We start from the raw sequence: 24,311 nt of genomic DNA on the forward strand, positions 1-24,311 counted from the left end.
TTGATCAGAATCTCCTGAAATATTTGTTTAAAATACATTTCCAGGTACAAACTTGGTTGGAGGGCAGAGTTCCTCAACCTCAGCACCCTTGACATTGTGGCTGGATAATTCTGTGTTAGGGTGGAGGGATGTAGGATGTTTAAGCAGCATCCCTGGCCTCCACCTGCTAGATTCCAGAAGCACCCCATCCTCCACTGTGACAACCAGGATGTCACTGTTTAATGTCACTGTGGGGATCCAGTAGCACCCTGCAGACATGACAACTAGGAATGTCTTCAGATATCACCAGATATCCACTGGGGGCAAACACATCCCCAGTCGAGAGCTTCTGATCTCCAGTGAGGCTCAGGAATTTTTATTTTTAGTGTATCAGACTTTGGGAAGTTCTGATGAGCAGCCAGGTTTGTAAACCACCGTGCTCTGTGAACTTAAAGGAGTAACAAGAAGAAAGGTTCTTGCCATCACAGGTATCGCTGCAGGGCCCAGCAGTTCATGCTCTGGGGAGAGGAGAGGCAGGAGGGTGGCCAGTGTCCATCTGCTTCCCATGAGCCCCATGAGTCTTGGACCCCAGACCTGTTCAGGATGGCAACCTATTTTCCATCCCACGTGAGCATGCCTCCTGCTCCCTCCAGGCCAGCACCCTGAATTCTTCCTCTTCTCCTCCTCACCATGCTCAGCCTCAGCTGCCCAGAGCAGATACAGAAGGCTACACATTCACAGGTCACTCTAAGGCCACTAGAGCTACCATGTGGAGATGACATGCTGCTCCCCAAACCACTAACTAGGGGTGATGGAGGGTGTTGAGGGCGGGGACAACAGTGCCAGGCTGATAACCCAATCCAAAGTGTCCCTACTACCTCGCTCTGGCACATAACTGAACCATCCAGGGGAGGACCCAGACTGCCCCCGTGGAGCTTGCAGCCTCTTAGCCCGGCTCCTCGGAGTGCGGTCTGTAGAACAGCAGCAGCAGCATCACCAGGGAGCTTGTTAGAGATGCAGAATCTCTGCTGCTCCTGGCCTGCTGAGTCAGAATCTGCATTTTAAAAAGATCCCCAGGCAACAGGGAGGCTGTTCTGTTTGTGAAGCATGGGGTTGGGGTCTTCTGTGTGCCAGGTTCTCTGCAGGCGTTGGCTTCACTGGGTAGAAATCATCTCCATTGTGTAGGTGGGGAAACCAAGGCACAGAGGGGGGACTTACTTGTCCATGGACACGCAGTAGTGGAGTGGTAGAGTGGGCGGTCCCACGCGGGTGTTTCCAGGTCCAGACCTGAGCTTTTTCCACCAGACCTTGCTGCCAACCTGATTCCACGCCTGGTGGAATGCGGAATACACAGCGGGTTTTGTCCCATCATTCATATTCCCTCAAGATTCCCACCTAATGCCTTTCACCCATGTGAGCAGTAGCTGCAATGAGTATTCTTTAGGCCTGTGTTTGGTGGCAGACTGAAAGCTACCCAGGGGGCCTCCTCAAACCCATGTTAATTGAGGTTGGGTGAACTTGGGTGACATTTTAGCTCCATTGTCTGTGCATAAAGGGTCTGCTGAGCAGAAAGGGGTAGCAAGGGGAACATTTGACCTGTTCAAAAGGGGATAAAAGAAACAGAACAATTCCCACTTTTGTAGAGGATCAGCTTTCACCCTCATTGCAAAGGACCTTCATCATTTAGAGCAAGGAGATGGCGCAATTCTTGGGTGCACTGTCCCTTTTGGGCCACTCCAGGGCAGCAGCATTTGTATTCCAGTCCCAGCATCCTGGGGACATCGTGGTCCCTGATAAAGATGAGCCAACATAGAGACCGAGTCACATGCTCACAGCTCTTCAATTCACAGCAAACACAGATCAAGAATATTTCTCAACGTCTAGACTCAAGAAACTGCTGCCTGTAAGGAACTCTGAGTTCTTATGGAAAGAACTCCAAGGACGAGAACTATAAACATAGAAACATGCTTTTTAGGAGCTCCAGGTATGATCAGAGAATCTTGGGAAGAGAAAGGAGGCTGCCCTGCCACTGACTCTGGTGCTCTGCCTCCAGAAAGTAAAGACTTAGAAGTCCCTGTAGCAGACTTAAAGGCGTAGTGATAACAGTCTCATAATAGCTGCTAACACTGTGTGTCAGATTCTATGCTAACTACCCATATTATTATTGTACCCATTTTAAGGATTGGAAAACTGAGGCCCTGGATGACCTCCCCCAAGGACATATATAACTAGAAAGACATAGAGTGAGAATTTGAACTCACATGGTCTGGCTCTTTTTAATGCTCGTATAAGGGAACTGAGCTAACCCCTCAACTGCAGAGAAAAGGTAGGGGTGGGTGTCCGGGGTGGGTGTCCTGGGTGGGTGTCTCAGGTGTCTGTGAAGCAGAGACCAGATGGGATATTCCAAAACATTAACAAGGGTTTTTGTTATTGGGGCTTCAGATTCACTTGACTAGCAGTGTAATCCTAAGATGATACAGTCGATAGAATTTGGGTTTTAGAGTCATCTGGGTTTGAATCTTATGACTGTGTGTTTGTACATTATCCCTTCCCTTCTCTAAGTTGAGTTTCCTCATCTGTAAAATAGGAATCATAGCACCTGCTTTGTGGAGCTATTGGGAGGTTAGAGATAATGACAAAATGCAATGCCCTGCGTATAGTATACGCTCAGTTTTTATTGTCATTATTGTTGCTCTTAATGCACTGAAGTGAAAACAATGCTAGACCTAAATGACGGTCAAAATTTGCACAAGATCACAGGCCCCTCAAAGGAAGGGTCTGTGATTTAGTTGTTTCTATAGCCCCTAGACCAGAGGTCAGCAAGCTACAGCCCTTGGGCTGATCCAACCTGCTCCGTTTTTGTAAATGACTTACTTTGGAGCACGGCCACAAACCCATTCATTTTCCAGTTTGTCTGTGGCTGCGTTCACACTCTGACAGCAGAGTAGTTGCAAAGCTGGAAATACTTATTATCTGGCATTTTGCTGAAAAGGTTTATTGATCTTGCCCCAGACCATGGTTTAAGACCTGGTAGATAACAAGTGCTCAGTACTTCACTTCTCTAGCCCGTGACCCTGGGTCTGAATCCTGTCTCTTGCATTACCTTACTGTGTGACCTTAGATAAGTCCCTTTCCCTCTCAGGCACTCAGCCGCCTTGAAAAGTTGGTTTACATAAGTAGCCCTCAAACATGTAGCATAATCACCTGGGAGCCTTTTATTTGGATACAGATTCCTAAAGCTCATCTTCAGAGATGTTGACACAGTAGGTCTGGGGAAGGACTCCAGAATCTGAATACTTTAAAGCTGTTTAGGCGACTGACGTGCAGCCAGCTCAGAAGTCGTTTGCCTTGTCCTCACACCCTAGTGAGCAAACGATTCACCTTCGAAGACTGTTAAGAGTACAGATTTCTAAGCCTCACTTCCAGGGATTCTGACCAATAAATCCAGGGTGTTCCCTGTGAGTCTGTAAGTCGATTATAATGCCCAGGAGACAGTAGGGAGTGGTGGGGACTGTGGTGAGCCACAAGGCCCATACCTGTCTAAAGGGACAGCCGCTATTCAGCTTTAGCTACGTGTTACCATGCAGGAACATAGGCCTACCATTGCCAGATCATTTCTTTTTCAAGGGAAGCCGAAAGTTTCCACAAACTCTTCCACTTATAAAATTGTTGCCAGTTAATTCAATTTTAAAACATTCTTCTGGACAACTAAAATCCTTCTGTAGGTGGTATTTGCCCTAGACCTCCAGCTAAATGATCTCTGAGTTCCCTCCCAGCTATAACCATCTAAGATGTAATTATTTCACAGATATTTAAATGAAGCTGACTTCCGTGTCCCTCATGGCTTTCAATGCTTTACAAATATTAACTCTTTCAATCCTAAAACCCTGTTGACAGACGAGGAAACTGTGAACAGAGAGGGTGGTAGGTGGCTGAAGGGTGAGGTGGATCCAGACAGGCTGGGACGGCAGAGCTCGTCGCCTCCATGCCCACCTCCCCCATCCCGCGGGCTGACTCTGCTCTCTCTATCCCACGAGCGCAGCAGACAGCCCGGCCCACCTTCTTTGCCCGCAAGTTTGAAGCTGTGGTGAGTCAGGAAATCATCGGGCAGCTGGACTATTACCTGTATGGGAACTACCCCGCGGGCACGCCGGGCCTCCGCTCCTACTGGGAGAACGTCTACGATGAGCCGGACGGCATCCACAGCCTGAGTGACGTCGCGCTGACCTTGTACCACTCCTTCTCCCGCCTGGGCCTCCGCCGGGCCGAGGCGTCGCTGCGCGCCCCGGGGGAGAGCAGCTGCAGGTGAGCCGGGAGGGGCGGGGTGACCAGGGACGAGGGACAGCCCTCCTCTGCGGGGGCTGCGGCTCCACCCCGTGCTTCTCCCTGAAAATCAGCCACGCAGACGCCCCAGCGTCCAGAGCGTTTGCTGTCTCAGCCATCGTCACCCTTTTACCCTCTCAGAATAGCAGATCTAATATTTACCTACGTATTTCCTTTCTGTAGACTCATGCCTTAAAAAATATATATATATATTTATGTGGCTCTACCGGGTGTTAGTTGCGGCATGCATTATCTTTCAGTTGTGGCATGTGGGATCTGGGCTTCTCTGGTGGGGCAGACAGTAAAGGATCTGTCTTCATGCAGATTCGATCCCTGGGTGGGCATCCCCTGGAGAAGGGAATGGCTACCCACTCCAGTATTCTTGCCTGGAGAATTCCATGGACAGAGGAGCCTGGTGGGCTACAGTACAGTGCGTCACAAAGAGTTGGACATGACTGAGTGACCTACACACGCGCACACACGCACGCACGCACACACACACGCACGCACACACGCACGCACACACGCAGGATCTAGTTCCACCAGGGATCAAACCCAAGCCCACTGCATTGGGAGCGTGGAATCTTAACCACTGGACCACCAGGGAAGTCCTGTCTTTCTGTGGACTCATTCTTTAGGCTAAATATACGTATTTTAGAAGAAAGCTTTATGTCACCATATTAGATAGTTCCGTTTGTTTTACATGGAAAGTAATCATGAAAATACAGAACTTTTTTTTTTTTACTTTTTGTTTTAGAAAATGTCAGATATATACTAAATGGAGAGAAAAATGAAATTCCATCTCCTATCGCCAGCTCTAGTGAATACCAACTCCACGCCAGTGCACTTTCATCTCTGCCTTCACCCCCTTTCCTCCTCCTCCCAGATCAGTTTGATTGAAGCAAATCCCATAAACATTTCATGTGTCTCTGAAAATTGACTCCTTAAAACAAGACCATACTATCATTGTCAGACCTGAAAATATAACCAGTAACATCACGGAAGGCAGAACCATTATTTAAAACGTTCACGTAACCTTTAGAATCATCTACCACTGGTGGGTACTAGTTGATACTTCAGGAAAGAATGTTCTAGAATATATGGAAAGAAGAGGGAAGGTGGGGAAAGGATTCAACATCACCCCCACCTCCCCTGCCTTTCCTTAAGCCTACCAAACCCTTTTAATTTGGGGCTGCTTCTCTTCCTCTTCAGCAATATGCATTGCAGATATTTCATAATTGCAAGGATTACGTGTCCTGTTTCTTTCGCTCAGCATTGGAATATTAGCCCCTCCTCTCCTTGCTCCTCTGCAGCTTCCATAATGATAATGACCCTTTTTAATGCCGCTGGTATTCCATTGAGTAGAAATTCCAGAGTTTGCTTAATCCAGCCCTTTCCTGTTGCCATTGTTCTGATGAATATCTTTTTGCAGAAAGCCTTTTTTTTTCTTTCTCCTTTCTGATTATTTCCTGAGAATGGACTCCCAGAAGTGCCTACAATCACTCTCCTTCTCTTTCTTGTTCTGCCTCTGCCTCCTCCTCCCACCTTCCTCTTTAAACAACAAAGAAAAAATTATTAGCATCAGTCTTTCTCCTCTGAGCCTTCTATATGTCCCTCCTTACTCTGCTCTTCCTTCCTCTCAAGAAAGGAAGGGGGACAGGAAAGGAACTATTTTGTTCTACAAAACTCTGAAAACATGGAAGGTTTTCCTGACTGGGACCCCATGCAGATCAGCTGGGTTTCCACATGCCTGCAACAATTTTCCCCTCAGCCTTCTCTCTCGTCTACCCGCAGGTCCTGATTTACTACTTTAAAAGAAGACCAGAATGGGTTAGAAACCCAGAACCTGCCATTTGAACTCCACTTTTACTAGCTATTGACCTTGGACAAGTCTTGAACCTCCCTGAGCCTCAGTTTCCTCATCTGTAAAATGGGAATAATAATAAGCCTTACAGCATAAGGTGTTGTTAGGTTTATAGGGGATAATCCTCCAAAACTACTTTATTAGTCATGTATTTTATTATCATTATCCCCATTTTAACAGTATTTTCTATATGAAGTGCTTTAGTAAATGTTTATGCCATTGTTGGTATCTTAGTGGCCTTAAGCCGCAGCTGTGTGAGCTACTTGCTCCATCACTGGTCATATGAGCTGTTTATCAGTTCCTCTGCACTGTCCTTTGTTGACTGTCCCCTCAGTCTGCCTTTTCCAAGTGTTCCAGGGTCATCTCAGGTGCCATATCCTCTCTGAAGCTTGCTAAGAGCTCCCCCAATAGCCCACCCCGTACCTCTCCTCATTTGAAAGCAGGTTTTCCTTCAACACTCGCATTGCTAGTAACAGCAGTGCCTCAGGTCAAGGTCATCAGTGAGTTCAAGGTCATCAGTGAAAGTCTTTTCGTCTTTTCGTACCTGCTAGTCCAGGGGCAGAATCCCTGTCCCAGGAGCCACAGTATGTGGCCCCGGTAGATGACACAGTGCCTGGTGCTTGGAAGGCAAATATTGTTTCAGGAGTAGTTTTAATCCCAGGTTTCTTAGCATTTGTAAGGTAAATAATCTTAGATGAAATTTTGAAAGACACCTCCAAGTGATTTATGATTGCTGAAATTTTCTTCTGGTATTTGTTTTGGGATTTAGCAAGCCATCAAGTTGCCTCAGGCCTGGAATCCTTTGGCTTCTACTTCATTTTTTATTATAATGGAACCCTTGTGTCTTGCTGTGGGCAAAGCCAATACATTTATTAATACAAGCCTAAAAATAAATCAGGACAAAGGACCCCTATCCCAAAAGGCAAAAGAGAGTAAATTCCTACCCCAGAGCTATCTGGGGAAAAATTGAAAACTTTATTTCAAAAATCTCATTTTCTCTGGACATTTCATGCAGATTGCGGCTTTCTAGTCTATAGTATACCCTTTCATAAAAAATAATGTTTATCAATTTTTTTTTCTCATTAGAAGATAACATTTATTCATTGCAGAAAATTTCAAAATGGCAGATGGAGAGAACAAGAAAATAGAAGGTTGCTTGAGAGTCCCTTCAGAGATAAGGATGTCAGTGTTTTATTATGGGTCCTCAAATTCAAATGTGGTCTAGGGCCAGGCAGGAAGTATGTGTCCTTAGCTAAGGACGGACTGATCCCACGGACCAGAGGCCCCCGGGGTCCCAGTGCTGAATTCCAGCACATCCTTGCCCTGTGGGAATGTATACTTGGAGCTGCCAATCACATCTCCTGATTTTTTCAAACAAATTAGAAATGCATATTTTTGTGTGAGCTTCCCAAATTTTTTAATGCCCACCTCATTTAAATAAGAAATAAAAACACCTTTGGGCCAAGCAAATGCACCAGAGGCATCGTTTAGGTTCTCTTGTATTGCCTCTGGCATCTTCTAGTGCATCTAGTTACAACTCTCCTTTCAGTTTTAATTACTTAATTACCATATACAGTGTAGAGGAGGTACCAGTGGACTTTGTGATCTGTCCTGGTTGCAGGTTCCCTAGATGTATCTTAGAAGCAAAGGGTTCAAGAGAATATCCTTCTAGAATCTTCACTCAAACCTTAAGTATCGATTGAGCATCTACCACGTGGCAGGCTCTCCATTGGGCCCTGGGTCCTCAGCCATGACCCAGACAGACCAGGCCCCAAGCTCAAGGCCCTCCTATTCTAGTGTGAAGACAGGCAGTACCCCAGCTCACAGCAGCAAGAATGAAAGTCTCTAAAGATAAATGCTCTGCTGAGAATGAAGATAAGCTCAAGTAACAGCAGTGAGTTGGTGACTTAACATTCAGCAGTCAAGGAAGATCTCTCTGAGATGGTAACATTTAGCCAAAAAGATAAGACAGAGCCCACCATGCAATCAGTAGAGGAAAAGAGCATCCCCAGCAGAGAGAATGTCCCGTGCAAAGGCCCTGGGCTAGAAATGAGCTTAGGGTGTTCAAGACTCAAAAATAAGGTCCACGTAGCTAGAAGGTGGTCAATTGGGACAAAGGGAAACAAAATGAGGCTAGAGAAAGAGGCAGGACCTTGTAGACCAGGTAAGGAGTTTGAGTTTTATCCAAGCATAAGCAGAGCCCCTTGTGGTATTTAAGGAAGGGATGACAGATATGGCTACTCTGAGAATCCGTTACAGCAGAGGAAAGTAGGAGGAAGATAAGTGAGGCTGCTCCAGCAAAGGTCCAGGTAAGACTTGATGGTGGCTTGGACCAGGATGCTGGCCATGCACAGGACAGTAGAGAATGGATTCAGGTGGAAAAAACAGGATTTCTTGGAAGAAGGAACATGAGCAATGCAAGGTTAACTCTTGGATTTCTTGACCATCACTTATTTACCTGACCCCTTAGCAGCATCCCATACAACTGAGTGCCTCCTTCTGGAAACACTTGCTTCTCTTGACTTCCATGGTAATACTTTCTCCTGCTTTTCTTCAACTTTCACTAGTCCACCCACATTACAGAGCAAGCACTGACAGTGTATTATTTATCCGTTGCAATAATGTCACGTAACAAACAAGCCCCAAGTCCGTGTTTTGAAACCATAAGCATTTACAGAGCCTTCAGGCTTGCAGGTGAGCTGAGCAGTGTTCCTGGGTTCTGCTGGCGTCTCTCCCGCTTCTGTAGCCAGGGATGGGCCAGGAGGGAGGCTCTGTTGCTCTTGGCTGGGAGTTGTTGGTGAATCTTGGATGGCTTCGGCTGGGATACCTGGGGTGGCTCGGCTCTGCTCCAAACACCTCATCTTCCCACGCATTAGCCCACCTGTGGTCTCACAGTGAGTACAGAGGAGCAAGAGAGGGGATGGGAAAATGTGCAAGGCTACCTGGGATCCTGGCTCAGAACGGACACAATACCTCATCTTCTGCTGGCCAAAGCAGATTTGAGAAAGGGGAATAGACTCACCTCACTGGTGCAAGGAAACCCATCAAGTCACGTGGGAAAGAGATAGAAGTGACAATTTGGGGACATCAATGCAGGCAACCCCTGGACACTTTCACAGCACCATCTATGCTGTCTCTGCAAGGAGACATTTAAGTTTAAATTAACTCAAATTTAAAATTCGGTCCCTCAATTACACCAGCCGTATGTCTAGAGCTCTGTTATCAGCAGTGGTTAGGGTTACTGGGCTGGACGGTGCAGAGGTAGAACATTCCATCATGGAAGCAAGTTCTGCAGCACAGTCCCGAAGGAGGGTTTTCTGCTTCCAAAATCCAGACCCAAGTGGACCTGCGACGGCCAGGAATGTGTGGTGAGCAGTCTGAAGACGGGGCAGGTTTTTTTGCTCAGAACCCCGGGGGCATCCGATAACAAGGCAGTGATTTCAGGAGATGCATAACACAGGAAGGCAGCTTCCCTATTATAATCAGACGTAAAGACTTAAACTCCAGGGCAGGACCAGAGGGAAGGAAGTGAGGGGGACAGTGATTTGTGGAATGCTGGAACCACAAGCATCCTGTAAGTGCCTTGCACCTTACATAGTGCAGAAGCCGGCAGCTTTTCATTTTACAGCCAGGAAGGACAGCGATCTAGGCTTGCCCACGCTCATCCTTCCTTCTCTGTCTGCTCTCCTCCCTCCTCTGGGCCTCTGTTTAGCTTCCCTGCCCCTTTCAGCCAGAAGCCTTTGTGGATCAAAGACCTGCATCTTAAAACATGCTATTTGTCTATGTATGTATTTATCTCAGACTGGCAATACTTTTTAAGCATCATACCCAGTTAATTGGTGAAAAGGATGGTGAGAGTGTCAATTGGAACAAGCCTTCTGATAAACTTGGACAAGAGACATCAAGAGCCTCTTGGAGATTAGAGAAGGAGAAAGATGTTTCCCAAAACATTTTTGCTCAAGGATGCTTACCGCAGCATTGTTTAGAATGGCAAAAAAAATTAGAAACAAGTTGAACACTCAATGATGGGGAACTTCCTTTGTTTATAAAACCATATTTTGGTATTATAGTTCCATGTCACGGTATTACATACACTGGAATAATGTATACACACACAAAAATCCTGTTTTCAGAGACTATTCAAAGACATGATAATGATCAGGAAATACTATGAAGCAAAACCAGGATAGAGCCAGTATGTATATTATGATCTCAGCTATAGAGAATTTATGTAAATATGTGCATAGAAAATAAGGCTGAAAGGAAATATGTCATGATGATATTGTTTGCACACCATTGTCGCTTCTCAGCACCCAGCCCCAGAGGATCACTGAATATATCTGTGAATTGACATCATCTATCCCTGATGCTGGGAAGGATTGAAGGCAAAAGGACAAAGGGGCAGCAGCGGATGAGATAGTCAGATAGCATCACCGATCCAATGAACATGAACTTGAGCAAACTCTGGGAGATAGTGGAGGACAGGGAAGCCTGGCATGCTGCAGTCCATGGGGTCGCAAAGAGTTGGACACAACTTGTTAGCTGCTGTTAGCAACTCAACAACAACATGGAAGAAGCATCCAAAGTAGCCATTTTTACTTTCATAATTGTGCTTTCATACAGTCCATATGTTTTACACTTATGATCAGCAGGAAAGTTATTGTTAATAGTTATTGAGATCCTAGAAACATGGGGTACAGCCTTCAGGAGTATGGTGAGCTTTGTATAAAGTGGAGGTTCTCTTGGGAACACAATCAGCATGATGGGTGGGGAGCCCGATCGTGACCGACACACATCCAGTCCTGACCCGTGACCTCGCATGAGCCTGTGCATGTTTTTCAGGTACTATCCAATGGGCCACCCTGCCTCTGTCCACCTCTACTTCCTTGCTGACCGTTTCCAGGGCTTTCTTATCAAGCATCATGCTACAAATCTGGCCGTGAGTAAACTCGAGACCCTGGAGACATGGGTGATGCCGAAGAAAGTCTTCAAGATTGCCAGCCCACCCAGCGACTTTGGGAGGCTTCAGTTTTCCGAGGTAGGAAGCCAAAGATTCTCTCACTACATTGCCTCTGGCCACACCGTTGCTGGGTTCTATTCCTACTCTGACACTTGTAGTTGAAAATGGAGGAGAAGGTGCCTTGAAGGACCCCAAAGATAAGCTCGCCCTGTGCCTGGAGAAGGTCCGGGGTGGTGCGTATCAGTGCACCAACCAGCCTGGAGCCCTGGTATATCTTTATAGTAGAGCTTCTATTCCTTTTCTGTTTTTACCCTAATTAGTGATTCCTTCTAATCCTGTGTTAGTAACCAGTAACAAGCCAGTTTCCTAATGAAGTTGTGGCATTAGTCCCATCTTACAGATTGGAGAACTGAGGCCTATAGAGAGTCAATAATTTTCTGGATCATAACTAGGAAGCAGAAGAGCTCAACACTGAATCCAGGTCGCGTAGGCCACAAATCCCTTGCTTAATTGTGCTTTTGTCTCCCCAGTTCCTAGCATAGGGCTTAACTTGGAGTAATCACCAGATCAGTCGTTGAATGGATGAGTGGTGGAGGCATGCATGCATAAAGGATTGGACAGAGGTGTCAGTAGATGGACAGATGGTCTGATACATGGATGCATGGATCCATGGAACATGGTTCCTACCTCCCAGGACTGCATTGCTTTTAGTTATTTTTCTGCCTTGGGAGATGGATTCATCTAGCACCTCCCTTGTAACATCAACACCATCTTGAGGCCTGAAATCTACATAATCTGGCCTCTGTCTGCTTCTCCACTCTCACCCAGGACCCATTCTCTTTCCCACTCACACTTCTTGCATCTTTATCCATATTCCAAGTTCTTTCCTGCCTCAAGCTTGTCACACGCTGACCCTCCTGCCCAGACTACTTTCCCCCAGGTTTTCACCCTTTTCCTTTGGTCATTCTGATCTTAAATAGTGCACCTTCAGAGAAGCCTTCCATGCCCACCCACTTTTATCACAATTTTTCACCCAGTACATGGCTATTTTATGTTTCTTAGCGTTTATCATCTCAAATGACCTTGTTGATTTCTCTGATCACTTGGTGATTGTCTGCAAGAGAGCAGAGACTGCAGCACTCTCTCACTGCTGTAATCCTCAGCACACCGAAGAGGACACAGCCTTTGTAGATGTGAACAGGATTTCTGAATGAGTGAGTGTATGTGCCTGGGTAGTGATGCTGGTGGGAAGAGGAGGCATGACCCAGCTTGGTGAATGTTGCCCACACAAAACTCCAGCACCTGATTTCTTCCTTCCCCGTGTCAGCAAGTAGCTAAAGAGGTGGTCCATCCCTGGAGTGCAGCATTCCCAGTAAATTTGGCTGCTGGGTTAGGGGTAAGGAGTCTGACCATAGAATATGGAGAATCTTGGGGGCCAGGAGTGGGGTGGGAGGAAGCATCTGACCTGCTTACATTTTCCAGCCCCTGTGGCCCTGCCTGGCCAACCTAGGCCTGACTGAATGGGCACCGCACAGGCAGGGGTGGAGATTTCTTGTTAACCTGCCATTTTCTTTTAAAAGATTTGTGTATTTATTTAGCCATAGCGGGTCTTTCTGTTGCAGTGCTCAGGCTTCTCATTGCAGTGGCTTCTCTTGTTGCAGAGCAGGGGCTCTAGGGCACACGGGCTTCAGTGGTTGAGGCTCAGGGGCTCTGGAGCACCAGCTCCATAGTTATGGCACACGGGCTTAGTTGCTCCATTACAATGTGGGATCTTCCTGGACAAGGTATCAAACAGGCGCCCCTTGCATTGCAAGGCAGGTTCTTAACCACTGGACCACCAGGGAAACCCCAAGCCACCATTTTCAATTAAGGCTCCAGATGGATTGGCTGGATCCAAGCTCCGTGGGAGCCCACTTCATAAATTACTGGTGTCAAGGAGCAATTAGATGCCGCCCCAGTTGGATTCTGTGCTGGGGGCCCACGCAGCCGATTGAAGACATTAATGTCCCATTAAGGAGATGGATGCCTGGTCCCTGGGCTCTCCCTGTTTATCAGCCTGCTGGTGGGTGACTGGGCACTTCTGGCAGTGACAGATGTTGGCCACTCCATGCCCAGTGATTAGTGAGGGCTTGTGCTATAGCTCTGGTACCCTGGGTGTGGGAACCACCTGGATCTCTGGCAGAGGAACAGCGTGGGGTGCTGGGAGCCTTGAAACTGGTGTCATGAATTTTTTTCTTGGTTTTAAGGTAAATGGTGTAAAATTGGACAAGAAGGAGGGAACCAAGTACAGGGCCACTTTGTGGGCTGTTGAGAATCTTCATCAGGTCACATGGTCCTGGGGCTTTGCATAGGGCCTGGTTCACACACGCCATCCCTGGGAGTCCCATGCTCATGGCATAGAGGAAGGATGCTCCTTCCTTCAGCAGGCAGACCCCGAGTGCCTATGATGTGTGAGGGTGGAAGGGGCAGTGATGAACTGAACAGACCAGATCCTTGTTGTTGTGGCATTGCTATTTACTGGGGCAGCCAGCCAGTGATTGAGCAAATAAGTGAATGAAATTACAGTTAATTTCATTCCAGTTAATGACAAGGATTATAAAGAAAATAAGACTCCATCCATGTTTTCTGAGGGTTTGACAGGCTGGTGGGACAGCTTTCTGTTACCAAAACAAACTTGGGTCCACTTGCCCACACTCAGTAATGCTAATCTATTGACCGAAGGAAAAGTGTGGTGTTTATTGCAGGTGCCAAGCAAGGAGACCAGGCAGCTAGTGTTCAAAAGGTCCAAACTCCCAGATAGCTTTCAGGGAAAGTTTTTTAAAGACAGGGTGAGGGAGGGCACTTGTGGGGTGCATGACCAGCTCGTGGATGTTCTTCTGATTGGTTGGTGGTGAGGTAATCAGGAATCAACATCATCAATCTTCTGGTTCCAACGGTTCTGGGTTCTCTGTGCTTGTGGGCAGCATACAGTTAACTTCTTCCACCTGCTGGGGATTTCAGTACCTGCGAAAAGGCTCAAAGATATGGCTCAGAATATTATCTATTGTCCTTGAGGAAGAACTAAAAGATCCTCTACTTCATTTAATGGCTAAACTATTATTATTTTGCCTCACTTGACTGTTTTCCTTTCTTTCTGCATTTTCTCATACCTCTGATTAAATTCATTCTTTAGAACTTGAAGAAGGCCTTGGAGGCTAAGGTTTTTATTACAGGCAAGAGGCAGGTGAAGGACCTGGGGCATCTGTCCTGAGGAGGCCCCATAGGGTCTTGCTGGGTTACACGTTGATGGAGCGAGTCATTCAGGAAGACATTTCTAATGAGATAACTTCAGAGTTGAAACCTGTAAAGGAGTCAGCAGTGGGGAGACCTGGAACACTCTGGGACCTTCCAAGAGAAGAGCATGTGCAAAGGTCCTGAGGCCCCAGGAAGGAGCTTGGCATGGCCAGTGTGCAGGAGGAAGGCCTCGGGAGGACAGGGTACAGATCATGAAGGGTTTCACAGGCCCTGGAAAGAAGTTTGAATTGCATTTTAGGAGCAGTGGGAAAGAAGTCGTGGTGGGCTTGAAGCTGGGGAGCAATATATTGAGCTTGAACTTCAATACATACTTAAGTTTGAGTAATTGATCACTTGATGGTGAATGGCAGTGGACTTCCACAGTGAGATCAGGTGAGATCTTGAGCCGCAGACATGTGATAGCAATGGGACCCCTCTTGGACAGCCCTACGTCCCATTGTGCTGAAGACGGCAGCTGACTTCCTCCTCCTCCTCTCCTAGATTTAGGACAAATTCAAGTTTCCCACTGTCAGCTGCTCTACAACTCTTCCACTTGGGTTACTTGGTTATAAAACTCAAACTTAAGAGAATTTTTCACCCCCATTTCTTTGGAGGATAATCCCCTAATTGGTCATAAATCCCTCCATTAAGTAGGATCCCAAAGTAGTTTTGTGATCATTCATCTCTTTGCCCATATTCTCAGCCCCTAATCATTCATGATGTATATAGATGATGGATGGTTTGACAAAGATTGAGAACCTACTGTGTGCTCAGCATTGTTTTAGACACTAGTGATATTTTGGTGAACAAGCCAGATGTGGTCCCTGCCTTCACGCAGTCTAGAGTTTTGAGCCATGGAGAGAGGCATGTCAATTAGAATGTGATACTGCGCTAAATAACTACATAAATAAAAAGCTAAGCTTAGACAAGAATGTCAGGGGTGCCTGTAAGCAAGGCAGGCTTCCCAGTAGTGGTGACACCTGGGCTGAGAGCTGGATAATGAGCTGGCTAGGAGAAGAGTGAGGAAGGAAAGAAGACCCAGCCTGAGAGAGGGCCAGGCAGAGACACAAGATCAGGGGATGAGAGAGTCCTTCTGGCAGAAGCGCAGAGAGTGTTCCAGGGTGGCCTGGACAGGGGGGCGTGGAGGAGGAGGGAGGGATGTAGGTGAAGCTGGAAACTGGATGAAAAAAGACCAGACCTTGCAGATCAGGACAGGAGGAGAGACTGGACTAATGAACAACGGGAAGGAACTGGAAAGGATGGTATGGAGGGAAGTCACAGAATGGGACATCTCTAGAAAAATCTCTGTGACTTGGGGCCTGGCTTACATCCTGCTTGCTCCTTCATTTATTCCCTCAATAGACAGTGTTGTTCTCACTCCTCCTGTGTTCCAGCCACTGTGCTAGGCTCCAGGTGTCCTCAGGAGGAGCAGTCCCTGCTCGTCCTCTGAGAGATTGGCTGCTGCTATTCATGACTCCCTCTGTTGCCCTGAGGACAGCTCCTGGAGGTCAGTCTTGGCTCAAAGACAGAAAGCTGAAGCAGGCTGTGGGCCCGTGATTGTATATTACAACCCCTGTAGGTGGTAGTTGCCTGACACATTTGTGTTGGATAAATGAATGAATGAATGAATGAGTGGGTAAGTGAATAGGAGGCAATACACAGAAGAGTAAATAAGAACCTGGCCCCTGGGCCCAGACTTCCTGGATCCCCCTTACTGACCAGAGCAAGTCATCTGACTGCTCTGAACCTCAGAGCATTTCCTCATGTGTGAAGTGACGATAAGATCAAGGGTGCTCCCTCGATGGAGGTGGGAATGTTAGCCGAATCAATGCACCTATGCTCTTGGCAATAGGCCTGGAACACCAGAAACTCTGGATAAATATTAGCCATGGAGCCCTGTGTCTTAGGGATGGGTAAAGTAACTCATGGCAGAAACAATGAAAAAATAAACCAGCTCGTGTTTACACTGCACATGTGAAGTCTGCTCAAGGTGTAGACGTGTTTACTCATACCTGTACCACCTCCTCACCGCCCCCCCCAACACACACACACATCAGAGATGCTCATGGAAGGACCACAGAAGCAGTACAGGTCTTGTAGTGTGTTCATCACCTGCTACCTTGTGCCCACACGCTATGTCTTCAGAACATTATACTAAACCTCCTGGGGGAGAGAAGACCCCCTGATTTCATCTGACTTGAAATAGTAACAGAGCTTAGTATCAGGGATCTATGTTGTTAGTTCATTTTTTGCCGAGTTATTCATGCATGCATTCACTAGGTGATTGATGGAGCATTGACTGTGTACCAAGCAGTGTTGGACACCGGAATTCAGCAGGGGGGCAGTCACAGGGATTTGAGCAGTGAGAAGCCATTTCACTAGGTTGTTCTGAATACTGGGTGGAGAATAAATTGGAGTCCCCAAAAGGGGAAAGATGGAAGCCAAGAGCAGATTTCTGGGGTCAAAGCTATACACACACACCCCACTGACTGGCAAGAAGGATGGATCATACAGCCATCACTCCCCTTAGGGTCCAGCTCAGGATGCTTTGGGGAAGCCAAAACTGTCTCTTCCTTGGAAAGCCATCTGAACTCCTGCATATGATAGGCGATGCTGAGGGACCCTCCTTTTTCCTAGCTTATGACAGGGCAGTTCCAAATCCTGAGCTCCACTCTTGTTCGGAGTAATTGCTCTAAAAAGAGGCACATGATCTGTAAAACCAATGACCAAAGTGGAAATCAGCTGCACTTGTTGAGTGGCAGGAGTTATGTTTCCTTGGGATGACCTGCAAGTGGGCATTCATTCATTCCACATGCACACCATGAACCAGACACAGGAGGCCCAAAGTAAATGGACCATAGGCCCACTATCCTCCAGACTAGATCCAAATTCCAGATCTCCTACCAACTGCCTGCCCAGCCTTAAGTTACTGAGCAAGTAACTTAATTGTAGCCTCAGTTTCCTCATCTGTAAAATGGGTAAATGAAGCCCAGTAAGCAGGATCCTGGGCTCCCCTGGCGGCTCATTGGTAGAGAATCCACTTGCCAGTGCAGGAAACGTGGGTTTGATCCCTAGTTTGGGAAGATCCCTGGAGGAGGAAATAGCAACCCACTCCAGTATCCTTGCCTGGGAAATTCCATGGACAGAGGAGCTATGGTCTAATGGGTTCACAAGGAGCTTCACAGAGGAGCTAGTGGGCTATGGTCCATGGGTTCACAACAGAGCTGGACACAGCTTAGTGCCTAAACAACAACAAAAGCAGGATCCTAGGCCTTTCTGGGATGGAGCACCCACATTCAGGCCCAGTGATTTCAGGATTCACTCTTGTGTTTCAGGTCGGTACTGACTGGGATGCCAAGGAGCGGCTCTTCCGCAACTTTGGGGGTCTCCTGGGGCCCATGGATGAGCCGGTAGGCATGCAGAAATGGGGGAAGGGCCCCAACGTGACCGTGACTGTCATCTGGGTGGATCCTGTCAACATCATCGCAGCCACCTACGACATCCTGATTGAATCCACTGCCGAGTTCACCCACTACAAGCCCCCTCTGAACTTGCCCCTGAGGCCGGGGGTCTGGACGGTGAAAATTCTCCACCACTGGGTACCAGTCGCAGAAACCAAATTCCTCGTTGCACCTCTGACCTTCTCAAACAGGCAGCCCATCAAACCAGGTGAGTGCTTCCCGTATGTCTGCGGGCTTAGTATTCCACTGCCAAGGCCCTCCCGGGTCCTCCACCTGGGCGGGCGATGCTGCTCAGATGTGGGGCATGCGGGCCGCCTTTGAGAGCAGCACTCGCCTCTCAGGATTTTTTCCTGCTCATTTGTCATACCAAACCTTCTAATTTTCTGCCTGTCTCTGCACACGGAGGTGATGTCGTCTGTCTGTATTAGACACCTATTTATTAGATGCTGTCCTGTTGGACTTCCAGAAGGCCCTAATCATATTTGAAACAGATGGGAAATAAACCCAGGCTGATATTGAGTTTCAGCAAATCTTGTTCACTCTTTAAAATAAAAATAATTAAAAGAGGAATTTCTGTTTATCAAAAACATGATACACTGGGTAAAGAGACATATCACATACTAGAGGAAAATATTTGCCATACATTTTAAAAAGCACTCATATTTGAGTATACAAAAAATACTCAAATTGAGAAATTCCCTGAGTCAGAGCAAGCTATAAGCCACAGGCCAAATCCAGCCCACTCCCTGTTTTTGTAAATAAAGTTTTATTGGAACACAGTCGCACTCATTTACATGCTGACTATGATTGCTTTGGGGCCACAATGCCATCACTGAGTGGTTGCCCACAGAGCCAAAAGTATTTTCTATCTGGCCCTTTAGAGAAAGGGCCAATCTCTGATATAGAAGAAATAAAAAAGAGAGAGAAAATATACATGCACACATATACAAAGGTGTTCAGCCTCATGAGTAATGAAAGAAATGCAAGTTCAAATCAAAAAGAGATTCTACTTCACATCCGGCATGGTAGGACATGTTTGAAGTTGAGACAACATTATTTGATGGTCAAGTTGGAGAATAATAACCATCCATGTATGTCCTGGAAGCCACCAGCTTCCCAGGTGACACAGTTGGTAAAGAACCCTCCTGCCAAGGCAGGAGACACAAGAGATGCAGGTTCAATTCTTAGGTCAGGAAGATCCCCGAAGGAGTAAATGGCAACCCACTCCAGTATTCTTGCCTGGAAAATTCCATGGACAGAGAAGCCTCATGAGCTATAGTCCAGGGGCCCACAAAGCATCAGGCACAACTGAGCTCACATGCAATGAAGAATGATGTATGTCCTGGTGGGAGAACCACATAATGAGTTTGGAAAATGCTTTAGCATTTGCTGGTAAAGTTGAACATAGATACATACCACACAGACGTTCCACCCGAGGTAGAGGCTTGTGCAGAAGTACAGCAGAGTTGTTCATGATAGCAGCAAACCTGAACCGATCCAGATGTCCGACATCTGATGGGCCATCAGCGTGGTCTGTTCTGACAGCGAAAGTGTGTGCAGCAGGGAACCCAGTGCGGGAACACTCCACATGCTGATCTGGACAAGTGTCTAGAACAGAACTTTGGAGCGGGGGTGAATATAATAATTACCGTGCATGTATTTAAAGTTCAAAAACTGGCCAAGCCAACAATATGTAATTTCAGTATTCATGTATCAGTAGAAGCTATGAAGAAATGATGGGAATTATTAATAGGAAATTCAGGATGAGGGGGTCAGGGAGAGGGGTGTCAGACTCCTAGCGTGTCTGCCTTTTTTCTTTTTTTTCCCAAAAAGATTTCTTTTATTTTTCTATTTCCCCTCCTTGCCTCTTTCTTTTATCATGGGGACCATCTTCCTTGCTCCTGCGGTGACTCAGCAGTAAAGAATCCACCTGCAATGTAGGAGACGTGGGTTCAACCCCTGGGTCAGAAAGATCCCCTGGAGGAGGGCACGGCAACCCACTCCAGTATTCTTGCCTGGAGAATCCCATGGACAGAGGAGCCCGATGGCTCCTTGTCAAAGAGTTGGACAAGACTGAAGCAACTCAGCATGCACGCAGGCACTCACAACTCACAGGTCTTCCTCCCTGCTCAGCTCCACCCCCTGGAGTGGCCACTGCCAAGAGTCCAGTGTGCATCCTTCTAGACGTTTCTCAGTGTTGGTAGCTCAGCTGGTAAAGAATCTGCCTGCAATGCAGGAGACCCCGGTTTGATTCTTGGGTTGGGAAGATCCACTGGAGAAGGGATAAGGTTCCCACTCCAGTATTCTTGGGCTTCCCTGGTAAAGAATCTGCCTGCAGTGTGAGAGACTTGGGTTGTATCCCTGGGTTGGGAAGATCCCCTGGAGAAGGGAAAGGCTACCCACTCCAGTATTCTGGCCTGGAGAATTCCATGGACTGTGTAGTCCATGGGGTCACAAAAAGTCAGACATGACTGAGCGGCTTTCACTTTCAAATACAAAATAAATCACAAAGATATCATCATTTTTTGAAAAGTGGAATGATACACTTTGTAGTGAAACTTGCTTTTTTTCACTTTCGAGTCAATATTTGTAAAACTACCAGCTGCCTAGTATTCCTTTGAGTTTCGAATCCAGTCTGTCCCCCACCTTGGTGGACACATACCTTCTTTTATTGTTGTTATTACAGATAACACTGCAAAGATGATTCTTGAACCTAAAACAGTATGTGCCCATGAAAATACTTCTGTAACACAGATTCCTAGAAACAGGATTTCTAGGTCTCTGGGTGTTTGAAATTGTCCATCTCCATCTAACAGATCACAAACCCAGAAGCAAGGAGCGCTTCATAGTCTCTGTTAGCTAAAAAGAGCTCTGGGCTGGGTGTCACTTAGCTAGTGACACAAGGAGAGGGGGATATATATATGGAGAAGGGCACTTGGAGTCCTAAAAAGGGGGTGTTGATGTGAAGTCTGTCAGTTTCTGCCAAATTTCTGTGCTAACAAGCAGAAAGATTTGGACCTCATGTTTTTGGACCTCATGTTTTGGACCTCCCCCATGAAACAGGCAAAAGACAATCCCTCCAGAACTAGCTGGTCCAGAGCCCACCCACTTTGGGGCCTTGAGTGTCCCCCCTGAAGCGGCTCACATTCTTAGCATCACTAAGGGTTCCCAAAGCCAGACGTAGAGGAGAGGCATGGAAGTGACCATCTCCTCTCTGCTTTCAATACATCTAGAACAAGAATGGCCCTGAATCCATCCTACCTTAGTAAAATGGCCCAGGGCCATGCATAGGGTCCCGATTTTTCCAGTCTTTTCCTCCTGGGGTTTCTAAAGACAACAAGGCTCTTCCCACCCATGCCCAGGATGAGCCAGGGGTCATTTTATCCCACTGGGAGCAGCCCCCCTGTTGTCGGTAATTGTATCTGTTAATGATGTTCCAGTGACAGGGAACAAGAAGGTGGGAGCAATGCAATTTGTAAAATGATTCATCAAGAGTAATTTGCTATTGATGCGTCCCTGGTAATCTCAAGAAATCTGATGAGGTGGAATTGAGGGAAATTTAATTAGAGAGGCGAGCATCGCGGGTTGATGCTGTAATAGCATTTCCCACATTAACCTCATTTTTCATAAGGGTTTTCTGCACCAACCACAATATTTGATTCCCAGTGTTCAAATGTTTGTTAATTGCTCTTTTCACTTTGCAAGTCCTGCCTTTTCTCAGTTCGGGTGTCTCCCCGATCCCCAGCTTCTTATCTTCGCAATCTCTGCTGAGATGGGGGCAGGAGCTGCCCACCCTGCGGTGGGTATCAGGGAGAAATGGGCGAGAGCCGGACTTATTAATGAACTTGAAATAGAGAGGCTCTGCTAAATATAGCAAGACAGGACACGTGCTTCATGCATGCTTTTCTGCTTTCTCCCACCTGTCTGCCTCCGAACCACAGAGTCCAGCCCCCCAGCTTCCTGGGGCATTGGGAACTGGAGGAATGACTTTCTTGTATAGTTTTTTTCTTTATGGGAGTATAATTGCTTTCAATGTTGTGTTAGTTTCTGCTGTACCGTGAAGTGAATCAGCTGTAAGTATACCTATGTCCCCTCCCTCGTGGACCGCCCTCCATCCACCACCCCCACATCCCACCTCTCTAGGTCATCACAGAGGACCAGCCTGAACTTCCTGTGCTTTATAGCAGGTTCCCACTAGCTCTCTGTTTTACATATGGTAATGTATATGTGTCAATCATCATCTCCCAATTAGTCCCACCTTTAAATGCCACGGACGACGGAAGAGCGTGGTAGGCTACAGTCCATGGAGTCGCAGAGTCGGACAGGACTGAGCGCCTTCACTTTCACTTTATCTTCCCCACCCTCCTGGTGTCTGCATGTCCATTCTCTATGCCTGCATCTCTATTCCTGCCCTGGGGATAGGTTCATCTGTACCCTTTTTCTAGATTCCACATATATGTGTTAATATACAGTATTTGTTTTTCTCTTTCTGACTTACTTCACTCTGTATAAAAGACTCTAGGTCCATCTCCATCTTTACAAATGACCCATTTTTTTTTCCTTTTGTAGCTGAGTTATACATACATATATACACCACATCTTCTCTATCCGTCCATCTGTCGTTGGACATGTAGGTTGTCTCCCCATCCTGGCTATTGTGAATAGTACTGCAATAAATATTGGGTACATGTATCCTTTTGAATTATGGTTTTCTCAGGGGATATGTCAAGGCACATGTTTTTGCCTTTCCTTTTTCAAAATTTACTTTTAATTGAAGGATAACTGCTTCACAATACTGTGTTGGTTTCTGCCGCACATCACCGTGAATCGGCCATAGGTGTGCGTGTGACCCCTCCGTCTGGAACCTCCCTCCCACCTCCCACACTGTCCCACCCCTCTAGGTTGTCGCAGAGCCCTGGTTGGAGTTTCCTGAGTCATATAGCGAGTTCCCACTGGCTATGTATTTTACAAATGGTAGGGTACATGTTTCCATTCAACTTTCTCCATTCATCCCACCCTCTGGGTCCGCAAGTCTGTTCCCTATGTCTGCATCTCTACTGCTGCCCTACACATAAGTTCATCAGTATCATGTTTCTAGATTCCATATATTTGCGTTAATATACGATATTTGTTCTTCTCTTTTGACTTACTTCACTCTGTATGATCGGCTCCAGGTTCATCCACTTCATTAGAACTAACTCAAATGTGTTCCTTTTTATGGCTAAAATTCCACTGTATATATATACCACAGCTTCTTTATCTATTCATCTGTCAATGGACATCTAGGTTACTTCCATGTCCTAGCTATTGTTAATTGTGCTGCAGTGAACATTGGGGTACATGAGTCTTTGTCAATTATGGTTTCCTCAGGGCAAGGCATATTTTTAATTCAACTAGTTTTCTCATTGCTTTTTGAAGGGCAGGCATATATACACTGTCTTTCTTCTTCACTCAGGACAGCACATATTAGAAAATAACCTTCTGATGATCCAGATTCTCCTGGTTGTCTCCAAGAGCGACAGCCACTTTGAAGTAAAGAGGAAGCATTGTCATCTGAATGCTGCGTTGTCTTATAAGGAGGTTTCTTCTAATCCCAGTGAGCTCGGCTATAGCAAAACCTGATTTGGTAAAACTTGATTTACCAGAATCATTATCCAGTCTTTCTTTAAAATATATTCTTGTAATTAGCAGTGAAATAAGCCATGAGAGGGAGCTTCCTCAAAACAGAGATATCTAGCTTCTTTTTGTCAGCCCAAATATCTTTATTTTCTGCTTCCCCATCTTAAGCCCTGGGAAACTGTCAGTGTCTCTCTCCTTCATGTGTTACTTTACAAACCACATGGGCTTTCCCCCAAGCCTCGTGCCGGTCTTGTGAGTCTAATTGCTGGAAGGGTAAGTATCCCCATTTTGCAGTTGGGGAACCAACTCTCCAAAAGACTAGCTCCCAGATGGAAAAATAAAGTAAAAATGAAAAGCACCATTTTAACTTCCTGTGGATGTATGGGCTTGTTTACTGTGTTTACAATGACATGCTCTGGCTTTGGAGTCAGCCAGCCCTGGATTTAACTCCAGATCTAATCTATAGCTGCTTCTGTTTCCTCATCTGTAAAATGGGGATGATAAAAACCAGCCCTATAGTTTTGTGTGTGTGTGTGTGTGTGTGTGTGTGTGTGCTGTGTACTAATAATGCTAATAACAATAGTCCTAGCTAAACTTTCCTGAATACTTCAAATATGCTGGGTGGCATTTTAAGCACCTCACATGAATCAGCATACTTAATCATCACAAACAAAGCTGCAAGGAAGGTACTAGTTCTTTACCCATTGTTATTGATGAGGAAGAAGTCAGATGCCTAGTGTGTGAGATGTGGGGATTCAAACCCAGGCAGCCTTACTGTGGTCCCCATGCTCTGGCCTGAGAGCAAGGCAGAGCTGTTTCAGAAGCCAGTTGG

General features: G+C 46.5%; 1 protein-coding gene across 1 annotated transcript in view; it reads left to right on the forward strand.

Moving 5' to 3' along the window:
* XYLT1 (xylosyltransferase 1) overlaps positions 1–24,311 on the forward strand; it is a 342,433-nt gene that overhangs the window by 310,315 nt on the left and 7,807 nt on the right. Inside the window, exons 9-11 of the mRNA XM_061152915.1 lie at positions 4,022–4,284; positions 11,009–11,204; positions 17,735–18,068. Coding sequence (XP_061008898.1) covers positions 4,022–4,284; positions 11,009–11,204; positions 17,735–18,068 — 793 coding nt within the window. The remainder of the gene's footprint in view (positions 1–4,021; positions 4,285–11,008; positions 11,205–17,734; positions 18,069–24,311) is intronic.

This window comes from Dama dama, chromosome 10 (assembly GCF_033118175.1).
Source record: "Dama dama isolate Ldn47 chromosome 10, ASM3311817v1, whole genome shotgun sequence".
In the NCBI taxonomy this organism is placed as follows: domain Eukaryota; kingdom Metazoa; phylum Chordata; class Mammalia; order Artiodactyla; family Cervidae; genus Dama; species Dama dama.